This window comes from Hippoglossus hippoglossus, chromosome 22 (assembly GCF_009819705.1).
Source record: "Hippoglossus hippoglossus isolate fHipHip1 chromosome 22, fHipHip1.pri, whole genome shotgun sequence".
Classification (NCBI taxonomy): Eukaryota; Metazoa; Chordata; class Actinopteri; order Pleuronectiformes; family Pleuronectidae; genus Hippoglossus; species Hippoglossus hippoglossus.
This window is the reverse complement of record NC_047172.1, coordinates 6,902,867-6,919,404: the sequence shown is the minus strand read 5'-3', so window position 1 is coordinate 6,919,404 and position 16,538 is coordinate 6,902,867. Positions and strand designations below refer to the sequence as shown.

Below are 16,538 nucleotides of genomic sequence, written 5' to 3'. Positions count from 1 at the left end.
GGCCGTCTGCACCTCAGGTTTCCTTCTGCGACACACGCTTCTTACTTTTAATTTGCGATATTTAGAATGCGTGTGGATGTAAAGCTCCAAGCTGAAATCCGATTTGTTTTTCCCCGGCATGGAACTTTTGTGTTTGTGAACGCACCAGTCGCATGGAGGAGGATGTGGTTGATGAGATTCCCCGGTGGCCTTCCAGACATTTAGCTCCGAGTGATAACATTTAATGAGTCTGTGTTTTCGCTCGTCTCCATTTCTTTTCTTTCCTCTCCCTCCCTTTTCATTATTTCCTCCCCTCTCTCCCGCCTCCACCTCCCCCTTTTCCTCCCCTTCCTGGTTTTACATTACGCTGCATTTGCCCTTCAGTCTCTCGGCGCGGGACTGCTTCCCCGAGCGCTTGCCGTCGATGTTGAGGCTCATGTTCCTCTTCTTGTCCAGGTTGAGGAGCTCTTGGAAGAGCTCGGTGACGTTGTGGTTGGTCTTGGCCGATGTCTCCATGAAGGCGCACTTCCACTGGTTGGCCTGGGCCTCGCCATCCTTGGTCTCCACCTCTCGCAGGGTCTCGTCGCTCTTGTTGCCCACGAGCATGATGGGAATGGCCTCCACGTTGCCCTTTATGGCCAGGACCTGCAGCGGAGGTGGAAGTTAAGAGGAACAGTCACAAAGAATACAGATCTCCAAGATAATCTTAACGTCCTGAGAGAAGGTACGTCTGAATGTTGAAAAGAAGTTTCCCGGTGTACTGGGGGTGTTAGATGTTAACGTGTTGTTCAAACATCAACGTAAATCTGTACTTGGGGTATATAACCACTTTTTAAAAAGTTATCATACATTATAAAAAAATTCACAATATATCTTATAAATTAAATATATAATATAGTATATAAAGCAAAGTTTAGGCACATATAGTCATGAACAGACCTGCACACCTTCAGTATACACACACACTCCTCACCTGTTGGTAAATGGGTTTGAGCTCCTCCAGGGACTGTTTGCTCGTGATGGAGTAGACCAGGATGAAGGCATGGCCTTTGGAGATGGACAGACGCTGCATGGCGGGGAACTGGTGGCTCCCCGTGGTGTCGGTGATCTGGAGCGTGCACACGCTCTTGTCGCAGCTGATCACCTGGCGGTAGGTGTCCTCCACCGTGGGGATGTAGGTGTCCCTGAAGGTGCCCTTCACGAAGCGCAGGACCAGGGAGCTCTTCCCTACTCCACCCGCCCCAAACACCACCACACGATAGTCATTGCTCTGCTCCGGCATTCTGCCCCCCTCAGGCTTAAGACAGTGTTACACCTGTCATGTTGAGGGTGGGGGCAATGAGAGGGGGTGTGAGAAGAGGATCAATTTAGCACAAGGACAGCACACAAAGCAGCAGATATAAGGCAGAGGGACGGGTAAACATCGGTGGGACACAACCGAAGGAGCACGGTCCTGGTGGTCTGATGACGAGGCAGAGAACAAATTAGAGAGGATGAGTTTGGTGAAGCTCCAAGTGTTTCACCTGACACAGACATTTCCCTAATCAATACCATTCCCAGAGAAACTGTTTCTCGGTTTCAAGCACAGAAACATTCCTCATTTATCAACATAAGCAGCTGCGGCAAACCCCGGAGGAGACAGAGGCCTTGGGACAATGATCTCCAGGCCTTCAGGGGGCGGATACGGGCAATAACACAAACTCACAACACGGCAAACATCGAACACACACTTTGCAAATGAACACACACACACGTTTAACTTTGGGACCTGGGGGCCCGACAGCTTCTCCTCCAAAGAAACACATCATTACAATCTTCAAACGATTCTTCTCCTATCAAATTTGTAAAGATCGTGCAAACTGTGCATCCACATAAATAATAGTAAAGTAGGAAAGTTTGAGTGGAAACCTCCACCACCATCCATACGCACACATTTAGACGTTCTGGTCTGTAACTAAACCTCCTAAATGACTCCTTCATGTGTAAGCAGTTGCTTCATTGTAAAATACAGAATTTAGCTGCACAACAGCTGTTAGCAAAGTCATCAGGGTAATTGATTGGTATTGGTATTAACTGGTAATTGATCCTCCATGTTGCGTTCTACACTGGCAGCCGAGGCTAACGCCAGGTGTTTTCTTTCGGAAAGGGGTCATGTGATAGGGGTCTGACGAATCAGCGACGTTGTGACCGCGGTACCCAATCAGTGATTACATCATCATCAACAAAATCACTAGTAGTATGGATGTAGCCTGAGCTTTTTTGCAGAAACCCAGTGGCAGGGAGCCTGATTAGGGTGTTTCGGAATATAGTGTCTTTCTAGTCTCCTGAACAAATCCAATCACAAAGCTGTCATTGCTGTGGACTCAGGGCCCCATTTCTGCTCTGGGGCCACAGACGACTGCCTGCTTGTTGCGACGCCCCTGAATCGAATCAACACATCTCAAACAAAACATTACGAGCTTCACAAACGTAGTATATATAATAAAGGGCTGCTGCATTAGATCGCATTAGGTTGCAGCTGTGTACGATATTGTGTCCTCACACGGTGTGTATATATATTAAATGTATGTATGACAAAGCTGACTAAACAACAGCTACAGCAGATTCATTTCACTGCCTCTCAGCCGTGCTTCCCTTTGTTATTGATCCAGTCACGAGGTGGAAGCAGCAGATGGAGCCAGTTATTGTAAATGTAAATTATAACTAAAATGATGATGTGCAAGAAAAGTGGCAGGTGCGGAATGTTTTTCATTTGTGGTCACGCGACGGGTAGAAATAAATAATAAGAATTATGACAATCTGTCTATGAAGCATCTTTCAGCTCATTGTTTTGGTTTTACATCTTTTATTGTTCTGACTCTTATAGTTTTGTTTCTAGCAGCAGCAGCAGCAGCAGCAGCAGCAGCAGAAGCAGGAGGCATCTGTCTTTGGAGAAAAACTCTGACAAATAATGATAAGAACTAGTTCTAAACACTGCACCACCGTGCCGTCCTGCACTGTCCCCATGTGCCCCCCCCCAAAGAAATCAATGAATGCAGGTTTATGGTGAGTAAATTAAAACCTTGTGATTTACTGTTTGTTTTAGAAACTACCTGTAGTGACCATATAGTGTTTTACCTTTAAGCCTTGAGGAAATGTGGGGAAATAAACAAAGCCAACCGGATATAGCGTATATCCAAAAACGACATTGAAAAACAATAATCTAGAGCTATCAAATCCCGGCTGTGTGCATCCATCCATCATCTACTACTTGATGGCAGCCGCGGGGGAAGCTGGAGCCAATCCCAGCTGACATCAGCATATCAAAGGGCCAACATGAGACAAACAACCATTCACACATATGGACAATTCTCCAATGAATCTAACCCCAATCTGCATGTCTTTGGACTGTGAGAGGAGGCCGCAGCACCTGGAGAAAACCCACGTGAACACAGGAAGAACATGCAAACTCCAAGCCAACCGGGTTATGGCGGCTAAGCTCAAATGTAACTACATGCAAAAGCCAAACAAGAACTATCAAATCCACACTGAGTGCAAAAAATGTATATTTTTCCCTTCAAGGCTTGCATAACTCTGGTTGGGAGTCCGCAGCGGACCTTGCATTCTGAAGGACTCTACAAATCATCACACTCAGCGTTACCGACTGCAGCTCATACATATGCATCCGAACAATGTCCTCACACCTAATCTATTGCTATCCGTGTAAGTGCTTGTGTGTCTGTCGAGCATCTGTGCACGATTACGCATCGCGTCTTGTTGCATTATTCATCCGCCGCGCTTCTAAACTTGCTTTAAGGTCCCATAATAAGATGCTCCTTCAGTTGTGATCATGCGCCGCTCTCTAAGCTGCAGCTGTAATGAAACAGTAAATTGACATCAATACTAGATGGAATAAGTGGATTTCTGTCATGCTTGCACTGCTGGAACCCGCTATTGATGGCAGGGCCTCTGTAATTGCATTGCCAGGTTCGAGATAATATCAGTCAAGGAGTTTAAAATAAATGGGGATTCAGGGAGCGCCTCTTGAGTTTTACAGTCAATCTATAGCTGTAAGTCTGGGTGACACATAGGAGTGGTTTCTAGCCACGCTGAACACACTGTACCGCAGTTTAATTTGCAGGTAAGCCGGTGTTGTCTGCTCATATACATGTAAGACTGTTATTCTGGTCTGACAAGGCATAACATCTTATTACGTGTTTTTTTTAGATAGTTAAAAATGTCAAAATTGGTGGAAACAAAGGTTCCTCAGCTTTAATGAGGCCTTCAGTCAATCTGAAGAATTGTGGTCTGAGTTGCCAGAGCCGCACAGTGACTTCTGCTTAGGTCTGCTTTATGTCAGGCACGCGCGCACACACACACACACACACACACACACACACACACACACACGCACACACATGCACCAACGATGCAATTTTAAAGAGCCAAACATTTTAGCTCTAATTAATATCCTGTTAAACAGTTGACAAATGACTAAGTGCATGTGAAATGTGTAGATTGTAGATTCCAAAGAGAATCATAAAACATCTCTGCAGTGCGTCTCGGCTCCACAGAGCATTTTAGGCCACATCCATACCCCACTACGTTCTGGTTTGAAAATGGTGTGTAGGCGTAGCATACTCTCATTGCTCCCATCAGAGTCATTTCCAGCAGCAGCTATGCAAACTGTTTTCAGAAAAGGTCAGAAAACCCAATTGTTCGTTCCCTGCTCAGCAGCGAACGGAGGACAAACACTGGCGACTAACTCTGGAACATAGCTGAGCATTTAGCAGCTAAAAAGAGCCAGATATTTCCCCTCAGGAGTTGGAGGAGACCAAAGATGGAGCCAAAAGCGAGTGAATATTGGGTTTACATTGATCAGTCGGACACAAACACGATTCCAAGTGGATATTGATGGAGCTCTGTGTCTGCTGAAATTCTAATCAGGCATCTGTTTGCTACCACGTCGGCCCTGTCAACTTCCTGTGTTGACGGCCAATGACGCGTTTACAGCTTGTTGTGCGGCCTCCAAAATTCAACCGAAGCAGGTTTTAAACATTTCCAGACATCTGGGGGAACACTCGGTTGATAAGACGCTTGCTAAAAAAAGCAAAACAGTTAATCCAAATTAGCTCAATATCTGTATTTCAAGGTACAACTGAGAGCGAGTGCATTAAAAGTCTTGACAGTAATCCCTCAGTGCACAGGCAGGTCACAGGTGAGGTAAGACGATCCATCACAGTCTGTGAACTGGGGAACGTCACAGTGGATTAAACGAGGGATTCCTTAATCTGTCTGATGCATTTTTGGCAGAGTAGCCGTGTTCCCTAATCTCAGCAATTTACATTATTATTATTATTGTTATTAGAGATAAACAAACAGATTCAACCCGAGTTATAATGAACCAGAATTATCCTTTGACAGCTCTGCTCGATTGGCGACATATTTAAAATGAAGGTGTTTGGACTGTTGCCATTTTTTAAAGCTGATATGTCAGAGATGGAGCTACACACTCGTAACAGTAGCCTGCTCTCATATATTCATTGTTTACACTCTCTTTCTGTATCTGTCTGTTATTTTAGTCGTCCTGCAGATGTTTTTCTGTGACCTGCTCCCTCAGCTTCCTCTTGCTGTTCCTCCTCTGTCTCCTGCTCGCTCGCTCCTCAGGTCTCCGTGCTGTTTGATCAATAAACTAAGGACGCTGTGGTTTTGATCGATGGGGCTCGTCTGTCTGGGCCCCGTCAGTCTGTCATCCACCCCCGCTTGGTGCCTGCTCTGTTTTTTTTTTTCATTGTTTGGACGGGGTATTTCAGCTCCGTGACGACGATTCACGCTCATCAAAACCCTTCCTCCGCTCCCTCCCTTCTTTCACCTGAACTATAATTAGCTGTCTCCCTCCCTCTGTCAGCAGCTTTAACTGCACACACAGGTGCAGCCTCACAGTGACACACAAACACGCACACACACACACACACACACACACACACACACACACACACACACACACACACACACACACACACACACACACACACACACACACACACACACACACACACACACACACATTGTACTTCCGCTTCTCCATCATTTGTCCTTGACACCAGGCCTCCAGAATAATGACGCTCCTCCTAAATGCGTTTCCTCCCTCCTCTCTTACATTCGTTTTAGTGGAAATGAGAGGACTGCAGTCCCTTAATGAATTAATGGCATACTATAAATGCAACTGTGGCAGAGCAGCCAAACTCCATTAGCAGATGGCTTTGGCACAGTCCGAACGGGCCTCCGCTTCTCTGGAGTCAGACAATAAATGCAACGCAGCCTTCGCCACTCGATTATTTCACAGAGCGAGCAAGGAAATGTCACCTTTAACAAAAACATGCACATAATTTCCCTCAAGAGAGCCACTTACGCAGCGGCACAAAGGAAGCGCATTAACCAACATCAAACACGACGCCATTCAACAGATCAAGAGCGTGATTAAGCAGACACCCACAAAGCGGTCCCATGGTGTCTTGTGGAGAGACGGGTTTTAATCAAGCCATGGATACTGGAATGCTGCGGATACGCGGCTATTCGGCGACAGGTTTTTCACAGAATCGAAACAAGGGTTTTTCCGAAATGTTCGTCCTCTTCTGGCCACAGCTGTCACACACACACACACACACACACACACTTTATCTGCCAGATAGTGATTGAGTGTGTGTGTGTGTGTGTGTGTGTGTGTGTGTGTGTGTGTGTGTGTGTGAGAGAGATGTGTGTTTGCATCTGTGCAGTCAAGCAGAGGATTTCCTGTAGCCCGCGCACACATCAGATGAGGCTTTTCAAGTGTGTGTGTGTGCATGTATGTGTGTGTTTTGCCACAGGGATGATTCTGCGTTTTTTTAGCCAGAGAGTCACCCCCGGGAGTTTTCATTAGGTTTGAGCAGAACGCAGAGGTTCACTTTATAAATTTTGATTCAGTCATGCTGCTGCCTCGCGATGAAACTCACACCTGCTCACAAAACTCACAAATGGAGATTAAAGAAATACACGGTTTTCTCTGTGTGTCTCAGACCCTGAATAAAGATGGACGACACGTCTCCACCTCCTCCTGTTGTGCAAAAATGAATTATAATATTTTTTATATTGATGCTTCCAACTTGCAGTTTAGACGGAGTTTGGAACAAGGGTCTGTGCAGCAGACCCTTGTGAGTCATGAGTCAGGCTGAGCTGTCAATCATTACGTTTCACCCTGTTTTTATATAACATTAAAGGGGACATAGCATGCAAATTCCACTTTGTTAGTGCTTCTACAGGTTAATGTGGGTATCTGGCATGTCTACCAACCCAAAAACTCTGGGGAAAAAACACTCGCGCGTTTTGTTATAGTTCCTCTAAGTCAGAAACGTCATGCTTGAGCGACTCGATTGCGCTTCCTGGGTATTGTGTCGTAACAAGGAACTGGAAGTCTCCCTACATGGTCTTGGCCCACCCCCCGTCCCCCCACACTCGTTACTTCCGGGTTTACACCGGAGGCAGCGAGGCTGCGAGGCAGCGCAGCGCCGTTCCCAAGCACGCAGCCGGGCTGTTCACACGGGACGAGCATTTCTCCGCTGGTCAGCCCGCGATTCACTCACATGTGGCATTTGTCTGGATCGTTGGGACTGGGAGGCTGCAGCAGCTGCTCGGGAGCGACCGCTCGCTCTCCCGTGCGTGAGCTGGAATTTGTGTCAGCGCCACACAGCCAGCAGTGTGGAAGACTTCCGCAGTGTTCAGCGCTACTGTAACCCCCGAACCCCGACATTCAACGGGTACAACAACAAGCGGAGAAAGCAGAATCGCGGGCTGACCTTATATATACAGTCTATGGGGCTGACCAGCGCGGAGAAATGCTCGTCCCGTGTGAACAGCCAGGCGGCTGCGCGCTTGAGAACGGCGCTGCGCTGCCTCGCAGCGGTCTTCCACACTGCCAGCTGTGTGGAAGACTTCCGCAGTGTTCAGCTCTACTGTACGCCGGGTTACAGTAGTTACGCCGGGGTACACCGGACGCGGAAGCGCAGCTGCGAGGCAGCGCAGCGCCGTTCCCAAGCGCGCAGCCGCCTGGCTGTTCACACGGGACGAGCATTTCTCCGCTGGTCAGCCCCATAGACTGTATATATAAGGTCAGCCCGTGATTCTGCTTTCTCCGCTTGTTGTTGTACCCGTTGAATGTCGGGGTTCGGGGGTAAATGATGGTCTTCATAGCCCCCCCCCCACCTCTCTTTCTCTCTCTGTCTGTCTGCTTGTGTGCTTGTAGTGGATGGGCAGAGGGGGACATTTAATTATGTGATTGGGAAAATTAAAACTCCAGGACAACAAGGGGAATACAAAGTATGGGATGCATATTTGATAATTTATATCATATAAAATATGTAATTTATATCGTTTAAAATCATGGGGGGAGAGGGGGGAGGGGGGAGCTGGCTCATTAGCATTTAAAGGAACAGGCACTCAAAACAGGTCACTCTGTGGAGGGCTGTTTTAGACAGGGTAAAAAGGGTGCTGTTTTATATGATCCTTGTGGTATTTTGACCAAAGTATGTTACAGACATTTCATTAAGACCCCAAGGAAGCATATCAACTTGTGGTAAAATGGGCATGCTATGTCCCCTTTAAACAACTGATTAAAACCAAACTTATCGGACAAATTACCACTTGAACATACATCAGCGTGCTCTAAAAATGTGACAGAAAGCATCTTCATTTCACGAGTACATTTTAGTTTGGTCCATTTCTACATCGGGAACAACGATGGTGAGCTATTCGGAAGTTAAGACGAGAAATTCGCTCAAAAACAGGAGCTGGAAGTTTTTAGCCAGTTTATACGACACCGTGCAAACTATGAAACTGTGTATAAACCTTTTGTTCACCTGATGTGACTTTGAAGTATAATCAACAATACCTGTTTAAATTAAAGCTGTGACATACGTGTGTGTGTGTGTGTGTGTGTGTGTTTGTATGACATAATATGCGTTTAAATCTGAGTGCAAACTTGAGTGAGACTGGGAGTGAGTGCCCCACATCCGTGTCAGTCCATACTGTGATTGCACTTACACTGTACCTGCATGTAGTGTGTAGTGTTAGACTATAGAAGAGATTGCAGCACTGTGGTCTTGGCTTAGTTGCTAATCATTGAGCTTAACCTCCTCCTCTGTGCTCCCGGCCTGCTCTGCATTGACCCAATTCCCAGGACTTAAGTTACCTAGCGGCCTCCCTATAAGACAGCATGCAGCTCTCGATGCGCAGTGGAGCCCTCTGATGCTCCGTGCACGACCCTTTAACTCTGCACGCACTGTGGCATGGGAATATGAGCAGATTCACACATGGAAATAATGTAGGTGACATTTATACGTCTAACTGTTACTCATAACATCACATTTTGCTTGGAGCAGGAGGTTTGAAACAGACTATCCATCTGTCACAGTAAAGGCACGGACCATACATGTTCCTTAAGCACTACATGTTGTACGGACACACGAGACACGTGCACGGTTTAAATCTTTCCCACTATGATACTATGTTAAGACCAAACTGATGAGTTAACATAGTGACACACTACTGGTCGTGAAACAATGTCAATTAACATGACACGTTTTAAGATTAGCAAAATACATTTGTCAACTCTTGACATTCACTTGCAAATTATTATTTTTTTATTGTATGCCTATATTAGCACCAGTTGAGAGTTATTGTCCCAAGTCTTACACAGTATGTGACGTCAACTGCAACATCTGCACAGAGCTACAGTTCAGCAGAAGAAAGAGGAAAGATTAGGTTGAAGCCACCGTTATAAAGCAGCAGGGTTTCATTATCCAGGTCAAGCTCAAATTGTGCACAGCTCAATGTTGCACTTGCAAAATAGTGCTATAGGGAAAAATATAGTTATAGATCAAAATGCACAAACAAAATTAAACCTTGGCATAATGGAACTTGCAGAAATGTTCCACATATTTATCTTTATTTAATAGGTTAGGTGTAAATATATTAGTTAAAGTTGAATGTGCATCAGTATAAGTCCTGCTAGTGGTGAGAAGAAGGCTATGGGTTCAGATAAGAAATCCATAAAGTCAATGTCTTGATATAAGCAATATGTCGACATAAGTAATAATAAAAAATAAAAAAAATCCGTCACCCTTCAACGACTTAAGGATTTCAAAATCAAAACATAGAGCAAACGCGTATTTTCAATTCGAGTTAGACAACATTTTTTTTCACAGGCAGATTGACTCCTTAGCCGCAACCAAACATCGTAACCATAATCCTGCTGATTTTATGCAGCGGTGTTACACAGCTCTGGATGTAAGACGTCCTTGTAATTAGTCTTTGAGTGTGTATTAGTACCGAGTATTAACTTGACCTGGGGAACCATGGAGTTGCTCCGTCTGGCCTCTCTCCGTAAGACCCTGCTAATACCTCAGCCTGGCAATCCGGGGGAAAACACATGCACCTGGCTAATAACACCAGGAGTAAAGTATCGTCAACACCGGTGATAGAGCGGTCACATTGGTTTTCAAGGCTGTATATTGTTTTCAAATGCATGTATTTATCAAAAAAAAAAGTCATTCTCAGAAGCTGTGAAGGCCGATGAGCTGAGAGAAGAACTAACTACAGACTGGTGGGGTGTGTTGCCTGCAGTGACAGATGGTGACAGGGTTGGTAGTTTTTGGATCGACTCCATTGGTTACTACAGGCGAGATCCACCAGGCATAGATTTTTCTTGTCGTTTTTTTTTTTTTTATAATACTAGTTGACTCAGGTCTGGTAACAACGCAGATGGTTGAAAGCAGAAACAACAAGAGAATCCTGCTCTCGACGGCTTCTCACGCTCCCATGATGCAACTGGAAGTAGAAGATACTGCATTTCTCTTCAGCTCGGAGTAGTTTTGTGTTTTTCTTTCTCAGGTCTCATAAATTTAACATAACTCAGAGGTTACGCCGTGCACAATTGACCAGAGCAGCCATCACGGTCTAATGCCACATATGATTAAGACTGTATAGACCTTTCGAATGAGCCGGTGCTGTCGGAACAACTAAAACACTTTAGCATTGATCTGTTCCAGTATTAAAGCAGATGTCTTACAGTACGTACTTATATATAGCCCAGAGGTGCTCAACAGTGATGATGCACTTGTGCTGTCAGAGCAACAGACAAACTCAAACATCCAGAGGAGAACATAACACTCAATCTTTGTCTTTAAAGGGTTCAGTGTGTAAGATTTAGGTGAAATCTATTGGCAGAAACTGAAAATTAAATAATCCTAGTTATGTTTCCACTGGTGTGTTTCATCTAAATTGTGAGAATTGTTGTTTTCTTTACTCTAGAATCGGCCTTTTATACTGAAATACTTTATATTTACATCGGGAGCGAGTCCTCCACGGAGGCTTCCATGTTTTCTTTACAGTAGCCCAGACTGGACAAACTAAACACCTTTTGAGTTTTTACGACGACTGAAGGTTACCACACGTTCTGTCTCATGTTTGGAAGGGGAGGGTGAGGTGAGGGGAATTCAGCTGCAACACGCAACTTCACCACTAGCTGTCACTGAATTCTACACACTGAACCTTTAACTGAAAAAAGAAAAAAACAAATTGGATTATCTTCCATGTTGAGAAGATAATCCATGTTGGAGACCAAATTACACACAGTCATAACTATCCATCCTCTTAATAAGCCTGATGTTTTTCATCAAGATCCATTAATTATTCATTGAGAAATCAAGGAAGATTTTCAAAAAAGAAACTGACCTAGAAAACTCCTAGATCTGCACTAGAATGTAATGGGTTCGTAATTTTGTCCTGTAGTTTTTGCGTAATCCTGCTAACTAACAAACAAACAAACAAACAAACACAGATGAAAACACAACCTCCTTGGTTATACATGTGTAAATTGATATGCCATTACTTATTTTGCCACGTTTGGTAATTCATCATAATTGCGAAGGGAAATAAAAACTATTAGAACAATGACCATGGGAAAGGAAAATGGATATTCACCGAGTGGTAAACCATTTATTTTGCTAAGTAAACCTGGGTAACACTGCATTAATTGCCAGCAAATACCCAACTCAGAAACTGCATGAAAACAATACAAATTTTGTTGTTGTTGTTGTCTAGACTCACTCAACTTCTATGTTTTAACTATAAACCCACCCCCCACCAAATTTGAAAAAAAACCAGCTTTCCCCCTGTTTAATTATCATAATGTACATGCAATTAGACATTATGTTCCTGTATGTGATATTGTTAGTGTCAGTGTGTAGTGTCAGCGCCGTCTGTGTCAAGGTCTTGTGTTAATTTTATGTTGCCATGAGCTGTACCGAAAAATAATAAATGAAATAATTCAAAGTGGTCAATAATAGATGAATCTGAATCTGAGAGACCAATGTGATTCATGGCTGCAGCTCTGGATGAAGCCGATCATGCTGCAGAAAACTGGGGGTTCTGTCTCAGTGAAGCCGTAAAATGTCAAAACATAAGCCGACAGAAGTGAAATCCCAAACGGAATTAACGTCTCTCTCAACATCTGTCCAATCCTCGCTGCAGTTATCTCACCCGGCCTTTCAGAGGGCTCGTTTGCCTTGAATACAACGAGAAAAACAAAAATACCACCAGCATCATCATCTTCACTCATCTCCAGCATCATCACAAGTGTTACCACCGTCACTGGCATCATCATCATCATCATCTCCTCTTTCTGTGGTTGTTACCAAGGACTGACTCATTTCTTTGTCCTGCCTCAGCAGAGTGAGTGAGGTATTCTCATGCAAACGCTCTGTGTCCATTCTAGACAAACAAATGGACAGGCAGCCCCCCCATTCTGGAGCAGCACATGCAGGCTTTGGTACAGTCTCTCTGCTCCACTCAGCCACACACACACACACTTTAGAGCTTAATCACAGGATTTACCGTCATACATCTCTCCTCTCTCTCAAACCTCTCTGCAACCGTCCCTGCCTCCCACACACACACCCATGACTGGCAATGTTCAGAGCATACAGGAAGTTGAGTCACATACATATGCACACGCGCACACGCACGCACACACACACACGCACGTATGGAGGAGGCCTGGATGATTCACACCACCTTTCGCGTGTCATATTGGCTTTTCCCTCCCCAGTCATGAGCGCCAACAACAAACAGCACAACACCAGGCATGGATGGATGGGTGGGTGGATGGAGGGATGGAGCACGGATCCAGATGGAGAATTAACCGCGGCTTCTGCCACAGAAAGCGGGGCTTTATGCGTCACGCTGGCGTCATTATCGGTGTATATGGTTTAATGTTGACGTGCGTCTGCGCCTCGGCGGTACTACGGAGGGGAAGGGGTGGCATGCAGGAGAGGAAGGGTCCGCAGATTGTTGCGCAACGCCATTACAGACCACCCCACTCTAATGGGTTCATTCATAAATACCAGAGTATCGCCATCTCGCAGCTGTGCCATCATTTCTCCGTCGCAGCGACCTCCTCCCTCCTCCCCTCACTCCTCAAAGCGAACATGAAAATCCCGACACCCTCACATCTCTGCCCTCCCTCTCCCCGCCAACATGGCTGTGCGCGCTACATACATACATACATACATACATAAAACCCGCACGACCGAGGTTACCAAACGCAAATGCGGGTCTTGGTGAGCGCTTGGATCAACAACCATAAATACGCAACTTGAGAAAATTAGGTTTATCCTCCCGCGATCGGCAGGAATCGTGTGCGCGCACAGCATCCATCCATCATCCATCCACCGCCGCGGCAACGCCACTGTGAATACCAACATCCAGCCTCCATGTAAAGATGTCTCTGTGTGTGTGTGTGTGTGTGTGGATGAGGGAGCGTCTCCATACCTGGTCGTGAAGGATGTAGCTCCGCTTCAGGCTCGTCCTCGGTTGAGACGGATGAAAGACAACGCGTCCTTAAAGCATTTTTACGCGCTTCATGTAGAGCTCATGTCGTCCGATTTCTAACACCACCACCACAGCAGACTCACTCACTCCCTCTCTCTCTCTCTCCCTCTCCCTTTCTGCCAGATAGGACGTGGGAGGTGCTATGCCCTCTCTCCCTTCTCTGTCCACACTTGATTTTATCTCAGTTCATATACGTCCTAGTGGCTGGATGGCAGCAAAAATATGTATTTTAAAACAGACTTCCTCCCAAGAAAATTATTTTAGTCCTGGGTGGATGCAATTGTGGGAATTGATGGACCAAGGGATCATAGCAAAGATCATATTAATCAAGAAAAATGACAGCATATGAGATTAATAGTAGGGAACTGCACAGACGAACTAATACTAATATGTATGTATAGAGCCACAGCCTAATTACACGAAGTATAGATTATCTAAGAAATCAGGAAGTAAGAAATATTGATGGTCCCTGAGCAACAAATCAAATTAAAGAGGCCCAACTGATGAAATTACATTCACGGTCAAAAATGTAACCTAAGCAGAGGCCCATTTCATTTCCAAATGATTTTTGTTTATGTTCCAGCCACAGATGAGTACATTGCAGCTACTGGAGATCTCCAGGCAGATGTTTTCCACGGTGAAAATTCATGAGGGTAAAAGGACAGAATTGTTGGATTCATTGGATCAAGACAGCCATTTGGCTGCTCATTTTACATTTTGCAAGCATGGATACATTCATGCACCTCAGTTTTGTTTTTGAAAATACATTTGGACATAAATAAGAATGACAGGAGCATGCAGTTAACATGCTATCAGGCAATTTAACTACCAGCAAAACTAATGTGGGCCTTTTTTGGCAGACATGCGGTGCTCTAGCCAAGGTGTAACTAAATGTTGATTATGGCCCAAATAACAAAAAAACAAAGTCTGGGATCGTTTGGCACCTTTGAGGACATGTGGTATTGCTCTGGCTTAGTTGTGGCCCAGATCCGGCAAGTGCCATCATTCCACAAGGCATGTTGGTCGGATGACAGTGTTGGCCAAATCTGGGCCTTGAACACTTTAACTAAGTGGGCTGGTTAATAAGTTACATAAATTAAGTCAGTTTGATCCATGATCAGCACCATGGACAGCGACCTCATTGTGTTTCAGCACCATGGACAGACATATAAATGCAGTATGTATGTACAGCACAGGAAACATATTGTTCATAACACGTTAGAGCTCGACAACATACACATGATGGGAAGTAGGGCAGAGATGACACATTCTGGACGAGCTGGTAAACAAGACGTATACATGTAACTATAAAGAGGCACAGGTGAATTCTCCGTCCATGACACAAGATATGAGAGGATTCCAATCAGTTCAGTTACTATCACAAAGAAAGGCGAACAAACCCCAGTGCTGCTGAAGGCGCAGTGCTGAGGCAGAGCAGGCCTCGTTTTCAGCTGTGGTTGGTACGTGACGGGCTCAGTGTATGACTCACCAACTCTCCATGCACACCAGACTACCACGCGTTTGTCTCCCTCTGTCGGTGAGTCCTGGTACCTGCAGGGAGGGGAGGCGGGGCCAGTGAGACTCGAGCATACTGTGTGATTACAAGTAGCATTGATTGTTTCAGTCCAGGGGATGATGAGCAGAGGAGATAAGCACGACACAAGTAGAGAGAGACTCTAATCATTATGCCCAACAAGACTTAAGAGTGTAACCCAACAGATTTACAGAGCTAGCAACTCGGAGAGGCCGTAAACCTGCCTTTATTTACATATTCTGTAAATATGTTCAGTAAAAATAAGTTTCTCACTATTATTACCATCAAGTCAACCCAAGAAAAAAAACTTTAAAATAAAGTCCTAAAAGTGCCTGAAACCATGAATAGGAGACAAACCATAAAGCCAAGCTATCAACTACAAAGACAAGGCTGCTTTGATCTTAATGCTAACATTTGCATGCCAACAACCAAAACATTAATAAATAATATATTTCATTAGTATAGCTCTTAACCATGCTTAAAGACACTTTACACAGGTTACAAAGTAAAAGCAAACTAAATATTAGATTAGCCTGTAGCCTTAAATTAATAACATGAGGAAATTAGCACAAATAAGGTTTCTGCTTCTCACCAAATTAAACTTAAAACTTTTTTAAAACATTAATACGTAAACCCCTTGGAGTAGTTTAATATCATTCATCACAGTTAAACAGGTCAACAATTACTTCTCTTACATGTTTATCCCAAATGTTACTGCTCACAGAAAAACTGAAAATATATTTGACTCAATGTAGCTTCAATGTAGTTGTTGCTTCAAGCTTTCTATAACTGTGAACTGAATACAATTCTTTTTTACATTTTCCAAATGTGCTGACATGACAAAGTACAGTAGAGGCAGGAATGTCTTTAATTTACAGGTATAGTGGCATAAATGAAATTTGAAAATTAAAATTAGTTGTTTGACCAGCTGATGGCGCTGGAGGAAAGTTTATTGTAAAAAAAGAAAAACCTATGGGTAATATGTAAAAAAGATCAGATCAAACTGTCAATAAAACCGTTAAGATATTTCATATGTCATATATACAAGGCTCTGTTTTATTTAAACACGTGTAAGTCTGAACTGTAATGTTTCCTCAATTTCTGAAATACATGTAAAAGATTC

The 16,538-nt window shown here is 44.4% G+C and overlaps 1 protein-coding gene across 1 annotated transcript; it reads right to left on the bottom strand.

The window, feature by feature from the left end:
- Positions 1-112: 112 nt before the first annotated feature.
- diras1b (DIRAS family, GTP-binding RAS-like 1b) lies at positions 113-14,052 on the bottom strand. Its single transcript, XM_034575680.1, has 3 exons — positions 13,822-14,052; positions 953-1,294; positions 113-624 (listed from the first exon to the last, which is right to left on the bottom strand). The coding sequence occupies exons 2-3, from the start codon at positions 1,259-1,261 to the stop codon at positions 337-339; spliced, it is 597 nt and encodes a 198-aa protein (XP_034431571.1). The 5' UTR covers positions 1,262-1,294; positions 13,822-14,052; the 3' UTR covers positions 113-336.
- Between the last annotated feature and the right edge of the window lie 2,486 nt (positions 14,053-16,538).